Source organism: Melanaphis sacchari, unplaced genomic scaffold, assembly GCF_002803265.2.
Source record: "Melanaphis sacchari strain LSU unplaced genomic scaffold, SCAv2.0 Contig26_pilon_pilon, whole genome shotgun sequence".
In the NCBI taxonomy this organism is placed as follows: Eukaryota; Metazoa; Arthropoda; class Insecta; order Hemiptera; family Aphididae; genus Melanaphis; species Melanaphis sacchari.
Window position 1 is genome coordinate 342,808 of NW_020271143.1, and position 26,555 is coordinate 369,362.

General features: G+C 28.7%; 1 protein-coding gene across 1 annotated transcript in view; it reads left to right on the forward strand.

Moving 5' to 3' along the window:
* The window catches only part of LOC112595360 (junctophilin-2), a 170,224-nt gene that overhangs the window by 30,799 nt on the left and 112,870 nt on the right, over window positions 1–26,555 (forward strand). Inside the window, exons 4-7 of the mRNA XM_025340517.1 lie at window positions 4,001–4,165; window positions 4,328–4,662; window positions 19,811–19,929; window positions 20,803–21,701. Of these exons, the coding sequence (XP_025196302.1) occupies window positions 4,001–4,165; window positions 4,328–4,662; window positions 19,811–19,929; window positions 20,803–21,701 (1,518 nt within the window). The remainder of the gene's footprint in view (window positions 1–4,000; window positions 4,166–4,327; window positions 4,663–19,810; window positions 19,930–20,802; window positions 21,702–26,555) is intronic.

The following is a 26,555-nucleotide window of genomic DNA, read 5'->3' on the forward strand; positions in this document are numbered from 1 at the left end:
TCGTGGTGCAGTTAATAATTTTCAACGTACGCGGGATTGATCGATTTCGACTTCTGGGATTGACGATATGACGCGTTGCATAATATGATAATAATAATATTAATAATATTATTATAATACAACACTATATATGCGATTATGTACGTTATAAGAGAGTAGATTTAAACCAATATGTATCCAGGCGTCGGCGTGATTATCGTATATCTAACACCCGTCTTTCTGACGCGTCGTCTATCACGGGACCCTCGTTTATATTATATAATCGTGTCATATAGACGACAGTGATAATAATAATATTATGTCCATCGTCGTTGCGTCCACGACAATGTGTCAGTGGAAGATATATCCGCGGTACACCCGACGAAGTTCCCCCGAAATAATCGATTGTTTTTTTCGACCAAACTTTATGGTTTGTTTGTCTGCAGTTTTTGACTTTGGTCCTACTAAAAATAAAAAGTTTAACGATTTTGTTTTGACGGATCCGCGGTGATGGCGCCGAACTTTTAAAAATTTACCTACTCGATTCAACAATATTGATCCCGCGACAGTCTCAAAACTATCGGTACGGCCGTGTAACAATTAGCTTGGCCGTAATGGTGAACAATGGGCTTGGTTTTTTATTTTTTTTTTTTACGAAGAGGGTTGATCGTATTTTTAACAAAACACATTGGTGACCTTACCCAAAGATTAAATTACAATAATTTGTACTACAATAATTACTATCAATGCGTGAATAGAATCAATTAGAAATATGTTCACGACGGTTACGTCGTAATTAAAATTGTTTTTAATTGTATCGAATAGTATTATGTCGTGTAATGTATCGTGGATGACAAACACTCGTTAACGGTTCTCATATGATTAAGTAACGACATTTCATATTTCATTATCTGTGCAGACACATTAAAACTTGGACAAAACAACAACAAAAATGAATAAATAAATAAACAATCTTTTATTGAAATTTCGTTTTTTTCTTTAACAATTTATCAGATGTTTTTATTAAAAAATACTGAGATGTAAGACAATTAGATTTAAAAACGATATATATTTTTCATTTTTTTATGTTACGTCATAAAAATAAAATAAAAATATTTTTATTGAATAAAGGAAAATCTTATTCTAGAAGATGAAATTATAGTTTTTAGATCTTATATACTGCAGAACAGATAAAAATACATTCCTACGCAAAGAAAGTTAAGTAAAATATCGTTTTTTATAATTATAAAACAAACCTGCACTTATAGCAGCTTTAATGTACATTTAGTACTTTAACTATTTTATTATTTATGTCATGTATAGACGGATATATTAGGGCACTTCCTTTGTTGTAATGTTTGAGCTAAAAATAATTTTTTATGCAATCATAGGTTATGTATAATATGTTTTCGTTTTAAAATAGTGTAATAACGTTTCTTTTCTTATTACATTTTAATCTAAAACGTACAATAATAATATACACAGATGTCCAGCGAAATGTAATTATGTTTTTAATACCCAAATTCTTCATTTTCATTTCACAATTGAAATAAAATAGTTTTTTCTTTTACTGTATTTCACATTTGTATGTGACATTAATTAATTTGTCATGAGGTATAACCATCGAACAAATTATAAACATGTATGGTTAACTGGTTAACATTTTACTCTCGGATATATTTTGTTAGATTAAAAATTGCGTTAAATAAATTACATTACATTATTACCATTTTTTCAGATATTGTTTTTTTCGCGTGATAAATTCTGTGTACTCTGACCGAAAAAATTCTTTGTTTTTATAATATTTTATTTTTTTTGGATTATATTAACGATTGAATTTAACTTGTTTTCGGAACGCAGGACTCGAGTAAAAATGTTCATTGAATTGGAGTACCTATCTCATTTATTATTCAATTTTTACAACAAAAGTAATTTTGAACTAAATACTGTTTCGTGGGAAGTCCAATCGACTTTTGTGCTACTATATTTTTTCCCCATATCGAATGTACAGTGTACACGTATTAAAATATTATTCATAAGCTTTTTACACGTAACGAACATAATAAAACATTATACGAATGACTAACTTATAAATATTATTATGTTATTCGACCACGTACGTCAATACCCTTTTCACTCCTTACAGATTACTGGATGACTAAATTAAAATATTTAGATTACATTTACTCCACACAATATTATATTCATCAGTTGTGTAGTTGTGGTTAAAATTTTTACGTCGTTTAATCTTATCGATGTCCACAAATATATTAATTGGTTCTAGCATCATAAATGTCATCGCGGGCGATGATAATTAAATCCAGTTTCATTAATTATTTTTTTCTTGTACAATGTACTAATACATTCTCATGGCTCAATTCTTAAATTTGATTGTATCGAAGTTATATAGCTATAACAGTTGAACATTACTTGTATGGGCCTATTTTAAAATATTTAATTTTAGACCCATTACACACATAAGTGCATAATGAACTAAACTTGATGTATGTTTTCTATTTATACTGCTATACGTCGACTTGTTGATTGTCTCAAAGTCTTAGATGAAATTTATTTTTTGGCATCATCCTGCAACTCTAGAAAAAAAAACTATTTTATCGGGGCGCTTGTCTTAATAACTAAATCACTTTAAATCCTCCAATGAAAAGGTTTATGTGATTATTAAATACATTTAACCTTGATAATTTTATCGCATAATTATATAAAACTATTGATTCCGTTATGGTTGATTTATCATTAAAAATATAAATTTTAGATAATTTTAGATAATTTTACATTTCAAAACTATTTCAATCCTACGACAATCATTGTCTTATTGGTTTATTAATTTGTTTCACATATTATTATCACATATTTCAATTAATTGAATTCCATGCAAAAAAAATAGTGGTGTTATTGGGAAAACTCATTATGCCTACGTTACGGTGTTCGTGTGATATTACTCGTTATAAATAATATTGTTTATATATTTTATTAAAAACAAATAAATACAGTTGAAGATATTTTTTAGTATTTAAATTATGTATGTAATATAATACATAAAATAAATTGTTTTATATTCATAAATAATTATAAATCAATACCCTTATATTATTTAGTTACAGATATCGATTATATGCTTTACTATTTTTAATAGTTAAATACACTCGTATTTTTTTTTTTTATTGGATATACTTATATAATTCTGCTGAGTCCAGAGACTAGAAAAATATATCGTTAGATTTTTCCTTTGTTCGATAATAATTAATATGGTTGTTAGTTTAAATGGAGTGGGTAAGTTTAAAATTAGATGCTTATATCTAAAACGCCAAAAGTCGTTTATTTACTATTTTTTGAAAATAATTCAGTGAAAACAGTTTTGTATGTGTATGAATCAATATTTATTAAACCAGTTATATATATATTTGTTTAAAACTAACAAAACTAGTTAAACTTTATTCAATTGTTACTTAATTGTTTTATTGGTTGATATTCTAAACGTACATCGTCAATCATTGAGGGAAAACAAATATTTACAAATTATCGACGTTTGCTTTATCAGAATGTAATCAATTGTGTAAAATATTTGTTTAACAGCGTATCTATTTTGCTCGAGATATGAAATTGGTGGCTTCCGGTCTTAATTATATGAAGTCGAAATTTAACATAGTATAAACTGTAAGGTATAATACACTGACAGCTGTTTAATATTATGCGATGCTTTTCGATTTACAAATATCACCAATAGGTATTCGAGTTATAGTCGATATGATAGATGTGACTTTGTGGTTGTACGTCTGTATAGGATATCACACGACTCGTTGAGTTGTGAGTTATAATCTCAAATAGTACTAAAATATTTTTATTTAACTCTCGATGCGTTTTCTATATATTCTGTTTACCCTTATTCATTGATCTAACTTCACCTCTTATTTACTACCTACCATTAGTGGTGCCTTGTGAATTAAATAATACTTTTTACATGAACTTAACTGATACGTCCCGAATTGTAACTTCTGTCAAGGGTTTCAAAATGCGAAAACAAAGAAGCACTGGCGAGCTGGAGAAGAAAGTTTCGGGAAGCATTAGGAGCACGGCGTCATGTACTTCATGGATCAGCACTGGATCATCTCAGTCCGCGATGGGCGAGTCCTATAACACTGACTCCAACGCTAGCTTCATCGTTGAGGTACGTGGTGGCGATATCGATGTCTGTGTGTCTGTGTGGTGACTAAATTTTTACGGGTTGCAGTGACATCTGATGAAGGGGGGGGGGAAACATCTGATGAAGGGGGGGAATTAAAATTGTGTTTTTTTTTTTTTAATGAAATATATTTGTTTTTAAATTTAGGACGAACATATGGACGTGAACACAACGGAAACGTACGTCGGTGAGTGGAAAAATGACAAGAGATCTGGATATGGAATCGCCGAGAGAACAGACGGGCTTAAATATGAGGGCGAGTGGTTCGCCAACAAGAAATATGGTTATGGTGTGACTACGTTCAAGGACGGCACGAAAGAAGAGGGCAAATACAAGAACAATGTATTGATTACATCTCAAAAGAAAAAACACTATTTCCTGATGAGGTCGGCCAAGCTCAAGGAACGGATCGAGGCCTCTGTGAACGCAGCGCACAGGGCGTCTAAAATAGCATTGCAAAAAGCGGATATAGCAATATCTCGGTGAGTTGGGTATCGTTTGAATGTGTATGTTATTGTGCCCGTGCAAGTGTTAAGGAGAAGATAAAGCAATGCTCTTATGCATTTAACAATAGCACCTAGATGTATGCAGGGTGGCTTGAAACTTAATTTTTTTTGTCAAAAATTTTATTAAAAATACCTTTCCATTTTCCTTAACAAATTGAGTGCAACACGTCATCAAAATATACGTAAAGTTGTTGTACAGGTGAAAATACAAAATTTTGTGTAAAGGTACATAGATCTAATGTGTAATACCTATGTATTATATTATATAGTTATTATATTATTTTACAGTACAACAATAGGTAATTAAAACAATAACCGAAATAATAATATATACAATACAAAAGTTAAAAAATCAATATTTAAAACCAAATTAAAATATCAATAATTCTTAATTTATATTTAAATTTTATTTGAAATACAAATAGTAAGACTATGTAGGTAAGTTGATTGAGTACTGTAATCTACTGCAATTATTCTAAAAATCTGTACATACCTAATTATAACAATAATAACTTATTGTGAATAATGTTACAATATATTATTTATTGAATATATTTGTGTAAAACAGTGTTTCTTAAACATTTTTATCCGTGGAACCCTGTTTGATGTCCACTTTTATCGTGAAGTCCCTATTTTATTTTATTTTAGCTTATATTTACAATAAAAATTTTAATTATTTCATATAATATAGAGTTTATACTATATGTAGGTACATTATTATTATTTAATATAAAAACATTTTTTTCTCCACTAGGTACTACTGATCTTTAGCTAAATATTTTAAAGTAATTTTCATGAAAATTATGAAAAAAATTACTTAAGCTTCACGGTATCCTGGGGTTCCGTGGAACACAGTTTAAAAAACGCTGGTATAAAATATAATATGCCAATATTTTTAAATCAATTGCAAATTGGTTTTTAAGAAAATAAGTTATTACATTATCGAAAGCTATAAGCCATTTTAAGAGGCAAACTTATCATAGTCCCTCGCTTTGCCTGATTTTTTTTTTAAACAATCTAAGGTAATATTTTTCAAAACGAATTGCAATGCAAATAATTGCAAATTAGTCTACAGAAAATGTGCAAATCAATTTTTTTTTTATTTTGAATTTTATAAGTTTTTTTTTTATTGACGCGAATAACTTTTAAATTACACTATTTTAATGAATTAATATTCTTTTTGTTATACTTTATGTCCTTGCAGTTGACTCCACGTTTGAATTAATATTATTTTCGTCAACACCATAAAGTATATACATATAGGTAGGTATTATAATATTTTCAGTAGTCATATAAATTCTTCATAAATAGATCGCGTCAGTGGGTAATTACTTAGATCACGCCATGTTCCTATATGATAGTAAGCATATAATTTAATTTAATATTGTTTGACGTTTAAAAAAAAAAAAAAAAAAAAAAAAATCGTTTGCTTTGTTTAAATTCAAACTGCGCTGTGGTTTTTCATCTCCGGTTGACAATAATTATTATAGTAGTTTCGGATCACCGAGGCTTGTGTAGTTGTAGCAGGCGGTGGCCCGCGCGAGCGTAATAATACAAACTTTTACCGTCACGCTTTCGGCGCGAATCCGGAAAATAATTGACGCCCACGTATTAGAAACAGGACGACTTGATCCTTCCGCGCGTGTGTACATCACAAACGCCGCCCTCTGGGTTCTCTGCAGTCGTGGTCCGTGAGCTAAGCGACACAGCGACACTATCGTTTAGCGTTTGGAGATGTGGACTCCAGGGCACCGGATATCCTGCTGAATTCTAACATCGGTTTAGTTTATTCGTGTATGTCTTACAATACTATTGTGCAGATACACGAAATAAACTTATAATCATTTTTTTTTTCTTTTTCTTTTTCTTTTTTTTTTTTTTTTTTTTTTTCTTTTTAAATTTTATTTGAATCGTTCATTTTTTTTGTCATAAATATTGTTCGTTCCAAAAATCATCATCTCGAAGCGTCCAGTCATCTTCATATAACACAATGGCAAGTATAGCAACTTATTTATTAATACTTCTCTTAAATAAAATGATGAACAATTTTTTTTTTTTTTTTTTTAATTCCAATGATAAAATTGAAATACAATTTAAATAAATCCAAAAAAAAATAATCTATGTTCGTCATTTATTTAATTGGTACTTGAAAACTTACGAAATATGTCGAAAAAAAAATATTGCATCGACATATTCGTTAATATTATATTATTTAGTTCTACGCAAATATGTGTAGGTAGGAATATTTTTTGTTTCATAACTTTATGGTGTTTGTTTTGTAAAAAATCTATTTTACATATTTTTAACTTAGTGTATTATACTATTTTAGGTTTAATTTTTTTTTTTTTTACTTTTTTGTCTATATGCTGTAGAAAACTAGAAAACAGTTTTTAAGAAATTTTACATAGAATATTCGTAATTTTAAGTTGTATTTCAATATTTTTACAGTTACCTATAAAATATTATTTATGAGTCCAGAAAATATATCGTATAAGTTTATTATAGTTTTATTATGAAAAATTAATTTAAAATGCATGAATTACATCAATAAAATATTATATTGATATAAAAGATTTCATCATAATATATTTAGTTTTAAGACGAACACTAAACACATACTAAAAATACGAAAATTGTATGTTTCATAGTTGTTCCACGATAATAATATTTTTATTAGGTCTTTTTTATTTATTGTTAAGTGAAAATATTATAAAATTTAAGTTTTTTTCGTTTTTAATTTATTTGACATTTCGCTTTAATTTTTTAGAGCATTTTATTATTTTTAGTGTAATTTACACTTAATTTTAAGTTCTAAATTTTATTTCAATATTTTTCATATCTATTTACAATATTTTTTTTTTTTTGAATTCAGAAATAATATTTTATTAGTTTATTACAGTTTTGCTTTGATAAATTTAAAACGCGTGAATTTTATCAAAATATAGAAAAATATAATAAAATAAATAATATAATATGCATGAATTACGCCAATAAAATGTTGCACTGACAGTAAAGTTTTTATCTGTATTATATTTAGTTATAAGACGATCGCAAATAATAAGCAACTATCGTTTCATAGTTTCATAATAGTTATTTTTCAAAAAAAAATATTTTACTCTTGGTAATACATAAACTGCAAAATAGCTTATAATTAAAAATGTAAATAATTTAAAACTAAATCAGACCACTTGAACGTCTCAGTCGTGATAGTATGTGGCTTGCGATGGTAATGGACAGAGTAAAATACATAAATATAAATGGTAATACTTTCAATTATTTTTTAAGTTTTTTAGAATAATTTTTAAGTTCAAAAATAATATACATATATTAGTTTATCGATATACCATAACTATTAAGTAATTTTTGTGAGTTTTTCAAGATCTAATCATAAATTCATAAATATCCGATTTAATTATGTACGGATTGTGTAACTACTGTTATTATTATGGATAATTTCCGTTATTTTATGAATATAAATTAGTATCTATATCTTTTATAACTATTGATCAAAATTTATTGAAACCAATATTATCACGACACTATTTGCTTAACTTTCAATATCAATAGGTTCCGTAGGTTATTTTTTTCATACGCAAATCTCTTGAGATTTGAGTGTATACCTACCAATGATAATATTTTCAACCGAATTTAGTTAGTATACGACGAATAATATATAACGACATAATATTATGTTGTATTCTCTATGGGGAATACCGATGATAATAATATGAAGATGAATGTTCTAATAATAATATATACCCAAGAAACTAGTAGTTTTCTTTTGCTTTTCGTCCGACCGAACGACGTCACCATATTATCGTTTTATTGTCGACCGACGACGTGATGGGCGTACTTGTGCCCGCAGAGCTTTATATCCCCAACCCTAATCACTATAACCACTTCAGAGCAAATACATATTTATTTATTTTTTATAGATAACTAAAATGAAATAATCAAAAGTCGTTCTTCTTGATTTCGTATTCATTTCACATAGAAATGTTTTTACTTTCCTTTTCCGATTTTTTTTTCGGCCGACTTTGTATGATTGCATCGGTACCTCTTTTTCTCTCTGCGAGTAAATACTGTAACCTTTGTAAAATTGTTCCAAATAAATGTATAATGATGTTATCGCAAATCTGGATTTAATAGAATATATACTTGTTGCCACTTACTGAAATGATATCTATAATGATTGAGATAAGCATATTTTTCATCTGAATAATAAATATTATACTCTTGTTCAAATCAGGTGTAGTAGCTAGGAAAACAATAGTTTTTTTTTTTTTTTTAATCTGTTATTGTTTTCAAACCACTTGTATATGTTTAGAACATATTTCAGGAAAAACATTATTTATAATTTATTTGTTAGAAATTCTCAATGTCGTAATCTAATGCAATAACGACTTATAAGCTCAATCAACAAAATCTATTTCCATAAAACATTCAATCGTGTGCCTATAATTTCTCAATGCGTATACAGTCGAATAAATTTCTACGGCATTCGTGTAACGATTATAATATGATTATTAATATTATTAATCTCTCCCCGTTGGCGGATCATTGAACATAGAGCTTTATCGTTCGGACGACGCGGTACTGCGATATAGATTTCGCGATTCCTAATCCGTCGACCACTTGCAATTTTAGTAAATTCAGTTATTAGAAATCGTACGTTTTCAAATAACATAATAACTTTTCCCTCGCGTCTACGCGGTCGAACAACGTCAGCGTTTCAATAATAGTATTATCGTCGAAACAATTATCGTGTAATAGGTATAGTCGAATACCTTGCACAGCTCATCGGCCATAACTATCGGCAGGACGACAATGATTGCGTGGCAGTTACAGATCTGACCCGACGCAAATCGTCCGTCCGATTAAACGCACATTGTATAATTTATAGTTAATACATTACAATGCTATAGCAGTTGTCCTGCAAGGTATTTCCGATTTGTTTCCGATCACAGTTGCGTAACAATATTATACGTCCCTGTGTTTACAGGGTATAATAATGTGTTTGAATATCGCCTTCTCGGTCCTATTCTCTAGACAGTCTGTTAGTATTTGTCTATGTATAGTGTTTGAATCGAATTTGTGAGAACCCGTTAATAATTAAGTATCGTTATTATGTGTTTTGATATTATGCAAGTACAATAATGTGATGTAATAATAATTTTATAATGTTTAGCGGAGGTATACAATATAACTTATGAACATTAAAAATAATAACGGCACGTTTCAATGATCAAAACTTAAAAAAAAAACAAAATCTAGATGAATGCGTATGATAAAGGTGGCCAACTCCATAAAGTTAGGAGTGAAATACGAAAAGTAAAACGTTTATAAATAATATTTACTAAACACGTAAAGAATTCTAATTAGAGCTTTTATATATGCCAAATATATTTGTACTGTTTTATATATTTTGGACAATTTCTTGCGATATTCGTGTCTGCACTTTATAATCAACTCTTATATATCTTTATAATTTTATATCAAAACTTTAAAATATAATTATATTTGCCTAACTTTTCTCATACATCAGACTTTTTAGTGACACGTATTGTGTAAATTTTTGTCAAGCTCAATCTTTATCTTACTTATGATTTACACAACGCATGTTCACTGTCCAATCATTTTTTTATTAGATCTATCGTAGGCAACCAATAAGTATAATGATCATATCAGAAGTCGATGACATAAAAAAACGTAATATGAATATTATATAACCATGCTAAAAATGTCTCAAATAATATTAAAGTCATAAAAATAAAACTTATAATTAATTGTAATAAATTTCGTTTCTTAAATAAAATGTTTACACTAAATAATAAACAACGAAGAAAAAAAAATAACAGTAAAATTCTTTTTTATGAAAATTAATGTCAACTTTTTCTATTTAAAAATAACAAATATATTTTTTTTTAAATAAAATTAATATAATTTGACCTAAATTATTAACAAAAAACTCATATTTTTCTTTTCAAATAAAGCAAATTGTTAAAAATGATTTTAAAATATTGAAAAATGTAATGTAAAAATGTATCAATTAGATTTATATTTTTTTGAAATATGTTTTCAATTACAAAAGCATTTTCATTACTCTTTAGATATTTAAAAAAAGTCATACGTTTCCGAGAATAACAGCTAATGAACTATTTAAATCGTTAAGTATTCTAATGAAAACTAAGCATACTATAAATTTATTTACCTGAATATCTTAAATTTGAATTATTCACATGCCTTCATATATTTTTCAACATTTTATGTACTGTGATTAAATTAGAAAAAAAAATGTATGTGTTTTTATCAGTTGGTCTGAAATATCCATGGACAATATTGTAAAGTTTTATCGTTTGGAAAATATTGGTCTATGTGAATAATTACCATCACGCTTAAGAAAGTTAATAACGCGAGTAAATTTACTTTAAGAACTCGAATTCTGACACGTACCTATTACTTTGAAAGTATTTTTTCATGTTCTCAAGTCTTGAAAACACGTGTTTTGGAGATTACGTGATTATCTTTACACGTGAAGTGTAAATAATACTTTACAAAACATCTAATGTAAGTAGTTATATAATATATGTGATCGTATCAAAAATGTACTTTAAAAATCACACATGAAATCATATCCACTTCACAATATTTCCCCAATAAATATACACATATTTTCGTCGGTGAAATAATCTGAAAAATGTTCTGTGTAAATCCCACAGATATATTTTTGTCGTATAGTAATCTAATTGCAAATTGTGTACGTTGTATTTCTTCTAACTAACCTGCCTAGCTATAAATACGTTACGGAATGACTAGGTGAGACGTGAGGGAATAATTTGAAACAGTTCATCTTGGATTTAGAAAAACGAATTACGTCGGCGGTAAAGAAGACAAAAAAAAGGTTCTGAATGTCAAAAATGTAAGTCTGTTAATGCGAAAAGACAGCAATATGTCCGGTGAGAGTGCAGTATGTATTGACAGAGACTTCGCGTCAAGACAAAAAGGAATGAGAATGAGGTATATATAAAAAAAAAAAAAAAATCAAACTAAAACTGTCGACAAAAAATATGTTAAAATTAAAAAATAAATAATAATAAACATCCGTAATGTTCACTTACAGCTGTAATAATAATTATATTTGCATTCGTCACTGTCGCAAAATTCATAGTACGCTGTAATATTACATTTTATAATTGTCTACAGTCAATACGTATACTGTGCCGGGCGGATTCGTTTATTATTATGTAATATTATGTAGACCGGCGGACCACCTGCCGAGATATAATAAAGAGGCACTAGAATTTTGATGAGAAACATTTAGATTTATTTATAAAAACAACAATATTAACAACACATTTACACATTTTTCACAATTCTTGTACCTAAATATTTTGCCCTTTGTACATGTTGATGTCTGTTTATACATAAATATAAATATTTTAAATTATGTTGTCAGTAAACTTTTTAATTATCTTCACCAGCGTAAAATGTCACCAATTATTCATTTATATTAGCTAATTTTGCATTTACTTGTATTCACGTAAAATATAGTATCTGAAATATTCCAACTCGCGTGCGTATTATGTTATAAAACGTTTGTGTAACACTATGAGCGATCTGTTCGTCGTAAAAATCGTAGTCCCATAGAATTAAGCCACTGCATATACCTATTATAATAAACTTTTTATCTCAGAGTACGGAATGTTCTGTTAAAAGTAAAACATTTATGATTTAAACGACTGTTCTTGGCTTGTAATTACTTAAAGTATTTATAATTCATAAACAACTTATTCAAAATACAATTTTTATATAAATTAAAAGAAAAAAAACATGCAAAACAATATCTTACTTGGGAAAAATAATTATGCATAGGTATATTGCCATAAAAAATATTAAGAAAAAAAGATAATAACTATATAAATAATAAAAACCACTTTTCTTCTTAAAAAATTCCTTTTGCAACGACTTCGTAACTTTTTATGAAAAAAAAAAAAAAATATATTTTTTGCTAAAATGGTAAAAGTTTTTAAAATATTAAGTGTCTTACGTTGAATAGATTCACCCTGTATTAAACAATAATATTCATACATATTTTCCAACATCCGACACTCTGTAATATTATTATTACATGAACATGGTCAGCGTTGTTTGGTACCATTCGATAATAATATTATCCTCAATTGTTGATATTGCATTTAAACCGATTTAAATCCCCAACAATAATGGGCAATATCACTTTCGCGCCGACGAAAAATATTATGCTAATTCTAAAACATCACAAATGAAAAATCGTTCTGAATTCGCGAATATATTATAATACGACTTTTGAAAAAAAATAAATAAATCGTGCGTTTCATAATATTATTTTAGTTGCGAGTTAATTACACCGCGTCTACCTCAGTTTCGGATACAAGGGACGAGTGACGATAGTGTGGGTATATTAGCAGCCGCCTCACCCATTAAACCCGCTTTGTTTCAACGTAATTCCGTTATTGTTGTTTATTTGATCGCAATAATCGTTTTGAACCACTGTGATTATACAATAACAGCGATTTGAATTTAATGTACGGAGAACGATTTAAATCCGGACGAGTAAAAATATTGTTTCAACCGTCGGTCCCGGTTTCGCACCCAAATCCATCTGGTTTACCGTGTACATTATTGCAGCGAGTAAAACCCCGACGAGGAGAACAAACGGTTCCAATCTGTTCCGACCTATGTATATAACTACGTTAAACACACACAACTGCAACGCAACGGTATATTATTAATATTAATTTGCTCGGCGCGAATGGCACGACCGTTGTTGTTCAATCTGCGCGACACTATGTTGCATCGGCGGCGGTATCAATCAAATCCCTTTGGTCTCGGATTGCACAAAGGATTCGTTCTGACGGATAAAGTGTAGTTGTCGTACCTATAACACAGTAGGTACTATAATGTTTACAAACCGTGTAAACCCGCCCGTAACACAAAAGGGTTTCGGTTTTGGGAAAAACGATTTTTCCGGGCCACTCGTCTCCTTCCCGACTTACCCGCAGTAGACGATTTTTTTTTTTTGACAACGTCTTAAGTAGGTAAGCGTTCCTGTAAACCTAGATAGGTAGGTACTCGTTCGGTGTTTTTGTCGCGTGTGCATGATGCATTATCGCGAAAATACTTTGCTCGATCCATATTTTACATTCAAAATAACGTTATGATTCAGCGACGACATTTCTCTTAATCGTATACAATTTGCGAATTATTTCTGTATATAAATATTATGTTTTATACGAAACACTATAATTAGTTCATAATTTAAATATTCAAACGCAACACATCAATTACAAATCTTGTCGTTCATGAATATTATAATTATTTACATCGTACAAAAATTGTCCCATTTTATTATTAAATTTGTGTTTCTAAATATTTTTTGATAATATTATGTATTATTTCACGTATTAAATTATTGTACAGACTTGCTATTTTAAATTATTAATTAATAACATTTTATGAGAGGTTTGAATTTAAATTAGTTTTTGTGATTTCCATTTAAAAAATGTAATTGTTTAAAATGATGTATCTAAAAAGCATGTCCTTTAGCGAAATACGTAATAAATCTCTCAAAAGAAAATACTTGTTCGACTGGAACAGAGTGCTGACGAATATAAATTCGTATTAAATTAAATAAACACTTTTCACTAAAAGGTACTTGTTTAATAGGTTTCGATCTGGATTTCACTGATAAAATATATAAAAAAAAAAATGTATCATACATTTTATTTAAACACACCATAACACGCATTTGCATTTAAAGTTGTGATTTAGTTATAAAATTTGTTATAATATTATTAAATTATTCCGATTAAAAAAGTATGTGAAAACATATATATATATATATATTTATATTTATATTATAGGTACATGTTTGTATAAATATTTTGTTAAAATTTAATTTTTTTTCTAGTTATGTAATTATTCAATATTGTCTTTTCTTAACTAATTATATTTAAGTGATGAGTATATATTATCTTGAATTTTTTGTTTAAAACATGTTCTGATAGAACAAAAAAAAAAAAAAACAATTACACGTGATACCTTAAAATGTATTTAAAACAATTTTAATTAAGTACCAACACTTTATTGTCTTAACACGAAATTAGAATGAAGTATCGAAAAGGCTTGAACAGTCAATCAATTCAAAATATAGGAATATCGGGGAGAGATTTAAACTAACACCTTCGAAAAGGAAAGACGATTATATATTGTAAAGAGAATGTTAAGCTTATTAATTATTTATATAATCCAACGTATTTTCGACGAGTTATAAACCTTCAATAAACCGAAATTCAAACTTTATAAAATCGTTATCCACTACAAGCTAAATTTACTAAGTTTTTAATTAACATTTTGATATCTTTCTTCCTATCTACTATAATCATTCAAAATTACGACTTTCCGTCTTACCAAAAATGTCGATGATTGATATGCAAAATATTGATACACCTGGTTAAATATTTCTGTAAACATGGTTTAATGTTTGAATACGTCTTCTATAAAGATACCAATTAAAACTTTAGTACTTTACTCGCTGTTTTTACTATCATTAAATATTTTGTAAACGATGTAACAGGATATTTACATTGTATGTAAACAACTCGATTTCAAAATTATTCAAATAACTTCATTCTTATTGGGGTGTCGCAAGATTCTGAATTTGGCAGATAATTATATTTTTTCTATGAGAAATTTTATCATAGTTAAATATAAAATAATATCAATAAATAAATATTAATAATTTATAAATTATAATTTATTTATAATATAAATTGCAGAATATTTCATTATTGTTAGTAATTTGAGATCAAATTTTGATTATTTTTGTAAGTTATTCTCTTAATCCTATACAATATTAACCGAGCTACAAATTTATTTCATGTTTCATTGATTCAGAATAATTGCCTTCTTTTTGTTTTCAATTTTAAACATTTTTAGCTATAAATACATTTTTCCTTGGTAACATTATTTTATTTTTTTACTTCTCTACATTTTTTATATGATAGTTGATTTTTTTTGATTATTATTATTGAAGGTTTTATGTTGATTAAATTTACCACGTTCAGGTGCTTATAAACAGGTACACATGCTTTTACTGAAATACGTAAATTTATTAAGTATTATATTTAGGCATAAATAGTTGTTACATATGTGTAAGTCGTGAAGTTATAAATACATAATTTCATGTAAACGAAGTATACGTTACAAGGAAAGTTACATGTCTAAACAACATATTTTATAATATTCACTACATATTTTTAACCATCCTAATTAAAGTTAAACGAGAATCCCAAAAATGGGAACGAAAACTCATGTTAGTCCATATTAAGTTCACTTAAATTATATATTATATAATCTCGCTCAAATATCATATTAGTCATACATAAGGGGGCCGTGTACATTTGACTTTAATGTTATGATATTTTGAATTATTTGTCTAAATGTAATTTGTCCTATTTTTATAAATTACATTGTACAAACCTGATAAGTAATTTTTTATTGTCATTTTTGGTATATTTTTAGGTCGTAGACATTCCATTTTCTAATAATAATATTAATCTTTCTGTACACGCCAACAACAGAGTAAAGTATATAAATCATGGCTTAAAATATTATCGAAGAACATATTTCTACGTGTGTTTTTTTAATTAATAACATTTGAAATGGATTAAAAAAAAGAAAAAACTAAAAGAGAAAAAAATAGTAGTTCACATTACCTAAAATATTCATTATTAAATGAACTTGCTTATTTCGTGTATTTGCTGAAAAGAATATATATATTATGTATTTTCGATTGGTATTTGTTCAAAGGACTTAAATAATTATCTACTGGTAAATAATTAATAGGGATACAATTAATTGTGAACGACAATAGATTACCTTTTTGGAAACACGATTGTATATACCTATTTGTCGAACGACAAAGGAATCCATTAAGTAAGACTCAATTATTAATTAAATGAGGCCCAACGTTGTGGAATTCATAATTATACAAATTTCAGAACAACACGATCGTATTTTTTTGTCTGTCAGCTATACTCAGATTTTGGAAAAACTTCTAACAATCTTTTAAGCGTGAAAATAAATTAATTTTAACATAAATAAATATCGTAATTAATTTCAATAATAATGTTAATCATATAAAAATAATAATTTAATTAAACATTGAAAATGGAAAATAGGATTAACACAAAAAAAAACAAAACAATATAGATGGTTTAAAATGAATATTTTTCTTGGAATATGTAACCATTTTCAGATAAAAGATAGACTAAAAAAAATATTTTCTTGAATTTCAAACTTACCGTAAATTTTTTATTTAATTTTGGATACGTTTTAACTAGAATTAAACCATTTTATTAAGAATGCCTTTTGTGATTACACACATTTTCCCTTTGTTTTCTACTTGAGTTTCTATTAATATTTATACATTACTACACGCGTTGATGCTGGTGAGCACTACGGATAACGGTTGTACATTTTCTGGAAACTTTCCGAACCGTTAGTTAGGACTGTTGTAAAATTGACCGCTGTTAACAGGTTAGTTGTACTATATATTAATTTTATTTCGTCGGCTATGTAAAATTGCGAAATGAGTGCAATTTTATTCGGAAACACCCTAAAAACATAAAATTAACCTAACATTGGCTCGTTATGACTAAAGGTACCGCCTGCAATGATCATCGTACGCAATTTTATTCGTAAATGCATATATATATATACATAATATTAATAATATCACAGATTAAAAAATAATTGTATTTTTAAAACTATAAATATTAAGTATTGCTGGTTAATGAATTAAACTAGTTCGTTACTATTCTAAAAATAATTTGAAGGAGTCGATTTCTCTGGTTTTTCATTATTATCTCATAATTGACCCAGATTTCAGTTTCAATTTTGGAATCATCGAGAACATGTTATATATTATTTTCTATATAAATGATTGAGCGTTTGCCCCACTTTTATTGACGGTTAACTGATCGCACTAAAATAATTATTTTTAGTATTTAAGAATATAAATCACCGTGAACTCACGGTATATCGATTCGGCAAATGAAACAAATAAGATAGCTAAGAAATCGATCGATGTTTCAAACCGAGTGGGTAAAAAAGACGGCGTTATCTTATTTGTATAACACGCCTTTTTGAATCATTATTTACGAAACAGTTGTGCCTATTCCCATACTCGACATTTGTTTATATTATACAGTTATTTAGAATTGAGATACAAACAATCTGCAGTATTCTTAATAATTTCGATAAATCCATTTAAATTATATACTTTTGTTGCTACTTTTTTTTTTTTTTTTTTTTTTTTTTTTATTGGCAATAAACTATTTCAAAAAATCATTACAAAAATAATTTTAATACCTATTAAATACAATTTGTTAAATTTGTTATGAATTTATGGTGTATCAGACAACAATTTCATCATAAAAAACAAAAATGTAAAATAATATTGTTTTGATATTAGCAATTATAAATGTAACAAAATTAAGTAAAAACGTAATTGTACTTTTCAAAGGTATTGCTGCAGATAAGTTTTTGTGGGCACCTACTTGTTAATAGTATATTAATTATTCAGAATACCTTTTAATTAGATAGGTAATTTATAATATGCATTATACAATTATAATTATAGTTAAATCATTTTTTCAAAGGTACACCACCTATTCAAAAAAGTTTTCATTTTTAACAGTTATCAATTATGATAAAAATTATTAAATTTTTAATACTATGAAAAATGATTTATGTTAATTAATTTAATAAGTTTATTGTTTTAGACATAATGTAACTTTTCAGTAAAAATTTGATGTCATGTTACTTTGTATACTATACACAGAGGTTACTGTATTTTATAATAATTAATTATTATAATACAACGTAGATACATCGTAGCCTGTAGTTACTACACTTCAACGACTTGATTTTGATAACCCTTTTATACATTTGCAAGAATTCACTTATTTTTTATTTATTTTTTTTTTGAAATAGCTACATAATTGTATTAATAATGTACAAAGTAGCTAATAATTTTAATGAAAGTTTAAAATATTTATTCATGCATTACATAATTTTCAGTATTATGATTTAGCCTTAGAGAATTACTTTTTTTTTGGATATAAATATATGTAGGCACCAAAGTTTAAAACTGACTGTTCAACACAATATGCGTATAATATTGTTATGAATCGAGTTTATTTTAAATTAATTATAATGAATATTATTTGTTCTGGCGTTAATCACGTGTGAACGAATAACTATTTGTTGTTTGTATGTTGCTTAAAAAAATTTTTGACTTTCAATTTCGAAAAGATAGTACCTAAATCAGTTATTTTGGAATACTATCAGTATCAAAAGTGTCAAAACAATTATAATCTCAGATAATAATAAAGTAGGAGTATTAGACGTATAAATAAAACGAAAATAATATACTCAAATAACAAATTATACACAGATAAATATATGTATTATAAATAATATAATTATATGTTAAATTGCTGTATGTGATACTTTAAAATATTATTATACCTCGTACGCGCAATTGATGCCTCAAACTTGTTTGCCTATTTGGTTGATATATGTTATAATTAGCGCTTAAATTTAACAATCTTCAAAGAAGACAAATATTTCATAAAAAACTCAAAAATGTATTTCTCAATAATAAAAAGTAAAAAAAAATAATATATATTTAAATGAAAGAAAAAAAATGCTTTTAAAATATTAATATTATATTAATATTTTAATCGATAATGTATATTTTCCTAATGGGTATGTCGTAATACAAACATTGAAAATTCCATAAAACTCCTTGAAAAGTTAAATTTCTCAAACTAAATGCAGAACAATGTAAAATTATAATTAAATTAAAAGTTAAAACAATCAGTAAATATAGTTAAAACTTTGTTCACGCCAAGTCCCACCCACGGACTTTAAGTTTAATCGAGAATGTATTTCTGCCTGAATATCATCAGTTACATGTTATAATTTTAATTACGACAACTATTAACGACATAACTGTATACGTTTAAAAGTGTATCACATGACAGCTTTACAACGGTTGTTTTTTTTTTTCTTGTAGGATGGCCACAGCGAGGGGCAAAGCGGAACTGTCTGACATCGCAGCGGACCACGCTCGAGAGGATTACGAAATAGCCAAACTCACCGCCAAACAGTTTGCGCCAGATTTCATTCAACCAGGTGTGTTGCGGACGTTTTCGTATAGCTTATATTTTATATTTTATAAATATAATAACTGTTGTAATTACCTGGTACGCGCACATTGATCAAGACTTTGAACGCGGTACATCGCCTTCGGGGCGAGTTGTGCACGTCATAATATGATTTCGTCGGCGTAAGACACGCTACGTGCCGAATCATCAGGGGATATCCATAGCCGTAATACACGCGGCGATTTAGTTTCAATGCAATAAATCACCTCGTACAACGAATATACTTTTAAGTGGGAACAATCGGTAATATTCCACAGCAATCGCGTGTCAACTTTATATTCGGAGACTCGTCGGTATACACGTCGTGTACGATATCATTACGGTTATATCGTTCTTATATATTTAACGCCGCTTGGTAGAGCGTCGTAATGATACTTTACAGGTATCCCGCGCCCTCGCAGTGATAAGTGATTACAAATAATACAGACCGCGAGTGTTGTTTGATTCCGTCCAAAACGACGTAGGTATTTATAGCATAACGAGATCACCCTCCCCCTCAACCTCCCCCCAAAAAATATAAAATAAGCGTTATTGAATATTAGATGATCTCGGTTGCGACCAGCTCGCAATCGCGGTTTCGGTAATTATATACCTATTGTCGTTCTACGAAGAAAGAACATCAAATCGCTAAATCTACACGCCCGAGGTGTCCGCCGCGGTTTGCGAGAAGATTCAAATGAGAAGAATATTTTACGTGGAGTCTGCGCGGCGACGCCGAGTCCCGTTTTGCGCTGACTTACTCGGCGTATACAGGAATTTTAAACGATCATATTGCACGCCTATTGTTTGTTGCGGTAGTCCTGTAAGGTTTACAAATACTAATATGACGTGCATTTTTCAGGACTGGAAAAAACCAGACTCCGGGAGATTTTGAAACAGCGCATGTCAATCGATCAAAAATCGATATTGCAGCCGTTGATATCAATGCCAAACCCAGCGTCCTCGTCGTCGGACGCGGCTGACGCGTCGTCCCTGTCTCTGTCCACCAACAACTTGTTGTACACAGCTACCGGCGGCGGTCAACAGGACGCGGCTGCAGCTGCAGCAGAGACCACGCCGCAGTTCAGACCCAGGTCGCATTACGCGCAGCCTTACTATCAGTCCACTGCGACCGGAAACCATCAGCAGCAACAGCAACAGCAGAGCAACATGGGCCAAACGTTCGGCGGCCGAAACAGTCTCACCCCGGAAGTGAGACAGAATAATCCGTCGACGACCAACCAACATCACCCGCAACAACAGAACCACGGTTACACCGCACAGCAGAACACCGGCGGCGGGTCCTCGGCCGCCCAGCATCCGGCGCCGCCGCTTCCGCCGCCGCCGCAGAGCCGCCAGATCAACAGCAGCAACAGTGGTGGTGACCAGTACCCCGGTAGCTCGCAGAACGCCGCCGGGGGGTACGGCGCCGGGTCGATCCGACGGCCGTACGATCAGAACGGAGGCGCCGGTGGAGTCGCGCCGACGGCCCGCCAAAGCATCTCGGACAGGGCGTCGTTTTCACAGCCGCGCATGCTGCCGCCGCCGCCGCCGCTTTCGTCGTCGTCGCACGCCGCCTACCCGCGCTCCAACGAGGAGGCGATGGGGGGCGCCGCTGGGACGTCGTCGCGCCGCGACAGCGCCGGCAGGCCGAATCGTTACAGCCAGTACGAGGCCGGAATCGACGACGACACCGATCCTTCGTTGTTGAGACGCAATACGAAATACGTCAACAGAGAGTCACTGTACACGTTCCAACAGGTAACGCAGCCGTTGACCGGCGGAGGTACTGCTACGGTTTGTCCTGCGGCGGACCACGATTTGTCCGTCGCCACCGCCGCCGCAGCTCTCCCTGATCCCCCTCAAACGGGTCGGACTTCTTCCGCGCGGATGTCCGGTTGTTGTCGTGTCCATTAGCGGCCCCCGGGCCCCGAAGAGCTATCAAGCCAACGGCCTTTGTTTGGTGATATATACCCTAATAAATCTATTCGATCTTCGCGTTCCGAAAACGAACGTCCTTTAATGACACTATGTGTCGGCTACACTGCCGACGACGATATTTCCGAATTCCCCGACGTCGGCTTTTCTATGCGGTTACATGTGACGGTGGCAGTTGTCATCGTCTCGAAAACGGTTCGTGTTGTACGGCACGGTGAATTTCTTGTATTTAATACCCGTGCACGTCAGTCACTCTATTTGCATTACAAATTTTCAATGTTTTTAAGACGGTTAACTAACCGAATTTCGATTATAAGACAAATTGCAAACGATACCTCCTACACATTAAGTAAAATGCTTCTGCGAATCCGTCCTAATTAATTCAGGGTGATTATAAATAACTAACCGCAGTATATGGTCGTTGTTACTTGTTCCGATTTAATATTTACTTAGTTTATTTATTTGAATTTCGGATTCCTTCTTTGTATAGTTCATCGTTATAATGAATGCATTCTATTGTATTGAATATAAAATTAACAATTAGATATAGCTTTTGAAAATCGTCTTATTATTATATAATACAGTAAATTATTATCAAACAAATAATAAAGAGGCTTGAGTATTGTTTCAAACATTTTGGAGCTTATAAAGTTATGTGTATTTTGAAAACACTATCAATTTTCTATTAATTTTGATAGATTTCAAATTTATTGATTTCTAATATTATACTATTTTCTCCACTCACTCATGTTTATAAAACCTAAAGTACCTACGGTTAAAGGGATCAAAAGTAGGAATTTAATTTTTTTATTAACTCCATACCGAATGCTTTAACTTTCTATATCTTGTTGTTTATGGATACTTTGCTAAAAATGATATAATTGAGTTGCCTTTTAACTTAGTAAATACGATTAAACTAGGTCTATAACTTTAATATATTTACTGTAATAATTAAATAGGTATTTATCATCCGAATAATATATTTGTAATAAATTATTTAAATACGCTATCTAAATAGATACAGATAATACATAGTATTGTGTAGATCATTAAACAAAAATAAATATTTGAAAACCAATAATAATGCCATAATAAGTGTATTATAAAATAATATGTATTTTAAGATAATAAATGTTTTTTTTTTTTTTTTTTTACTATTATAAAATAAATGTAGATTAATAATACTTATCAAGTAAACGATATTATGCTAGATAATATTATAATTTCCAAATATTTGTATATTGCAAATTTAAATTTCATGCATAAAATATAAAATCATTGAAAATGGAAAATGTATTATTAATACATTGATTTTTATCATTATTGTTTCAATATATTTAAAAAAATACTATGTCACAATAGTAAAGAATACATTTTAACTAAATTAATAGATTTACAACACATGATTTGTGTTATATTGTTCTATTTGTTTTACATATATAAATGATGTCCGTTTATTTAACTGAAATAATGGTTAAAATTTGATTTTATATTGAATTAGTAGAACTTATTTCATGTTATAAAATATTATTAAAAATAATAACATAATGATGTACGTAAAATATTATTATAAAATACAGATGCGAATTTTTAAAATAATCTTGACACTTTGTTATAGATAAATTATACAAAAAATGTACCTAAATATCTATATTACATTTTATGCGATATAATATAGAATTTTAAATTTATACAAATTTTAGGCGCTCTTGATGGCAAGTGTAGTAACTACAAAAAACAGTTTTTCGAGAAATTAATATTTTCTTTTTTTCTTATTACATATAAACTAATTTTATTTTACGTTATTATGGCTTTACTGCATATTACGTGGTTTAATTGTTAATAATTAAAAACAATATTAATTATTATAAATTTTTTTTTTTTTTTGGCCAATTATGCTATTTAATGATTACCGTATGCTTATGTATGGAAAATACTACTTAAAGCTGCAGTATTTGCAAAATACTTTATGTATATTCAACGATGTAGATACCGTAGTGACTACAGTGACACCAGAAGCATTATTAACTAACCTAGTCGATTTTTTTTTTTATATATGACTTTGGATTAAGTAAAAATAAATATGTAGAGTTTTTAAATTAAAAATACTGATTTCTATTTTCATTTGTGATTACTGCACTTGCTAATCTAGGAGGTCTCTCCATTATTAATTTATTATTTTTTTTTTATACATAAAACTATGAATTGAAACAATGTATTGATTATAATATGACGTTGCCATTCTTTGAAAATTTTTTTTTTCATATAAATTTAGACATTATTTTTCAATTGATTTTTTCCTTATCATGCGAAATACAATGAAATATTAATTTAATGAACATTATAATTTAACATTATCTAATTTTTTTCACGATTTAACCACTAGTTAGTGAAAAATCTATAGGTTTTTTCATTTTTAATTATTAGTAAAACATTTTTAGTATTAGTTTGTTATTGCAAACAGTCTTAACTATTTATATCATAAACATTTAATTTATCTTATCATCATTATTAATTTTACGGAACTAATTGTTTTTTAAAAAGAACAATGACTGTTATATTTAAATTTATGTTAAAACAAGCATTTACTAAATATCCGTAAATCAAACTTTAAAATGTATTTAAAAAACCGTTAAAACTAATATTTTTTTTCTACAAACGTTAAATACCTATTGCTATTTTTCTTATTACCTATTATTTTTTAAAGTATAACCGTATATAATCACAAATTAAATTTTTTTAAATAAACTATAACATTTAAGTACAATATTCACGATGAGTGAAGTCTAATTTTTTTTTAATTTAGTATTTTTGAATGTAAATAACTATAAACCCTATAATTAACTTAATTAAATAATTCAAAAAAAAAAAAAAAAAAAATTAAACATATCTGTATCAGTTAATTAAAAAAAATAAATAAATACCTAAATATGCTCACATAATATGTATTAAAAAAAGTAAAAATTTAGTAAAAATAATATTATTGAATAAAATGATAATTCTAAAGTCTAATTTAAGTAAAAATCAATCAATGTATTTCTCGATAAACAAAAACAATATTTTGAAAACCGTTTACAAAACTAAAACTGAAAATGATTTTAAAAATCGTCCATAAAACCGAAAACAAATTATTTTTAATTACTATTCTTTATACCGTATTATTATATCTCAATTTAAATTTCTATGTTATGATTGTTAAATTGATATTATATTTACTATTTATGAATTTATTTTTTTTTTTCAATTCAACGAAAATTAATTTACAATCCATCTGTAAACTTTTAGTATTAAACACAGTTTTGTTTTTGAATTTATGACACGTTAAGTTGCTATGCTTAATGTCTATGTACTTAATTTATTTTATATGACAACTAATTAAGCTGCCAATATATTAATTTAATATTAAATGTTATTTACTAATAATTTTACCAAGAAATCAAAATAATAGATTCTAACTATTTATATAGGTAATTATTTTACTTTTTTTTAAATAATTCGAAACATCCGGTGACAATAATAGCATTATAATACATGGATCATAAATTATGTAATTACAGAATAAATTAAAATTAATAAAACGTGAGATACCTAAACTCGTTGGTTTATGTCGTTGATGTTGCAGTTGAAAAAGTCAACTTAAGGAAATATTAATCAATTTAACCTGTCGTATTTCTCCAATGGCTCATTTTTCTGAGATAATAAAAATAAAAATAAAAAATATCCAATCATAGAATTTCAACATAAAAATATAAACATTGTTAGGTTATAAAACATTACTTCCAAATTAATAAAAATAAAATTGCCATATTAATTATTTTATTTTGAACGAGATGTTCTATAAGTATATACGTTTTACTCTCATAAAATAGGTGGTTAAATCTTGAAAAAAGTAGTACTGTATTATAGGTATGAATTATTTTAGTCTTTATTTTTATGAATATTTAATTGATTATTTACATTAAATTTAACACAACTTGAGGTTTTGTAATCCGTAAATCCAATAGGTACCTAGCTGAGCATAAATAAGTTATTTTTATTAGCTTTGGCCAAAAATAGTAGAAATAAAAAACATTATCATTAAAAGGTTCTGTGATGGAAAGTAGTACCTTTAACTACCTCTGGTAGTTTGTGAATGTACTTCGTCATGAAATATTTGTGGGTGAATAGTTAACGTTCAGTCTGAAACATATGGAAATAGTATTTATTTACACGAGAAATATCCAAACACAATCACTGAAATAATTATCAAAATCTTATACGTGCGCTTAAATTTTAAATAGTGATGCACTGTACGATGAGTGAGTATGTGTCGACTTTAAGTATCTTTTTGTTTCGATTTTCGTTTTCCTTACGTTAACCGAACAAAAAAGTACAGGATAATATCGAATATCATTTTATTATTCTATTATTCGTGTCTGCATTCGCCAAGTATTACTTGATTTAGCAAAGTTTCAATTATTTGCCGTTATCATCTTGACAACTAGAGCGCGTTACATTTACCGAAATTTTTAGCAAATGCCCACTGAATTGTTGCGTGCCAACATCGGATCCAGATCCAGGGTGTTATTTAAATGAAATTTACAACTCTTAAGAACAATAATGTTTTATTACGCATAAATTAAGTTCATGTAACTGATACAAAAAGTGGCTGAGTGTTGTGAAGTTGCTCAGGTCTTC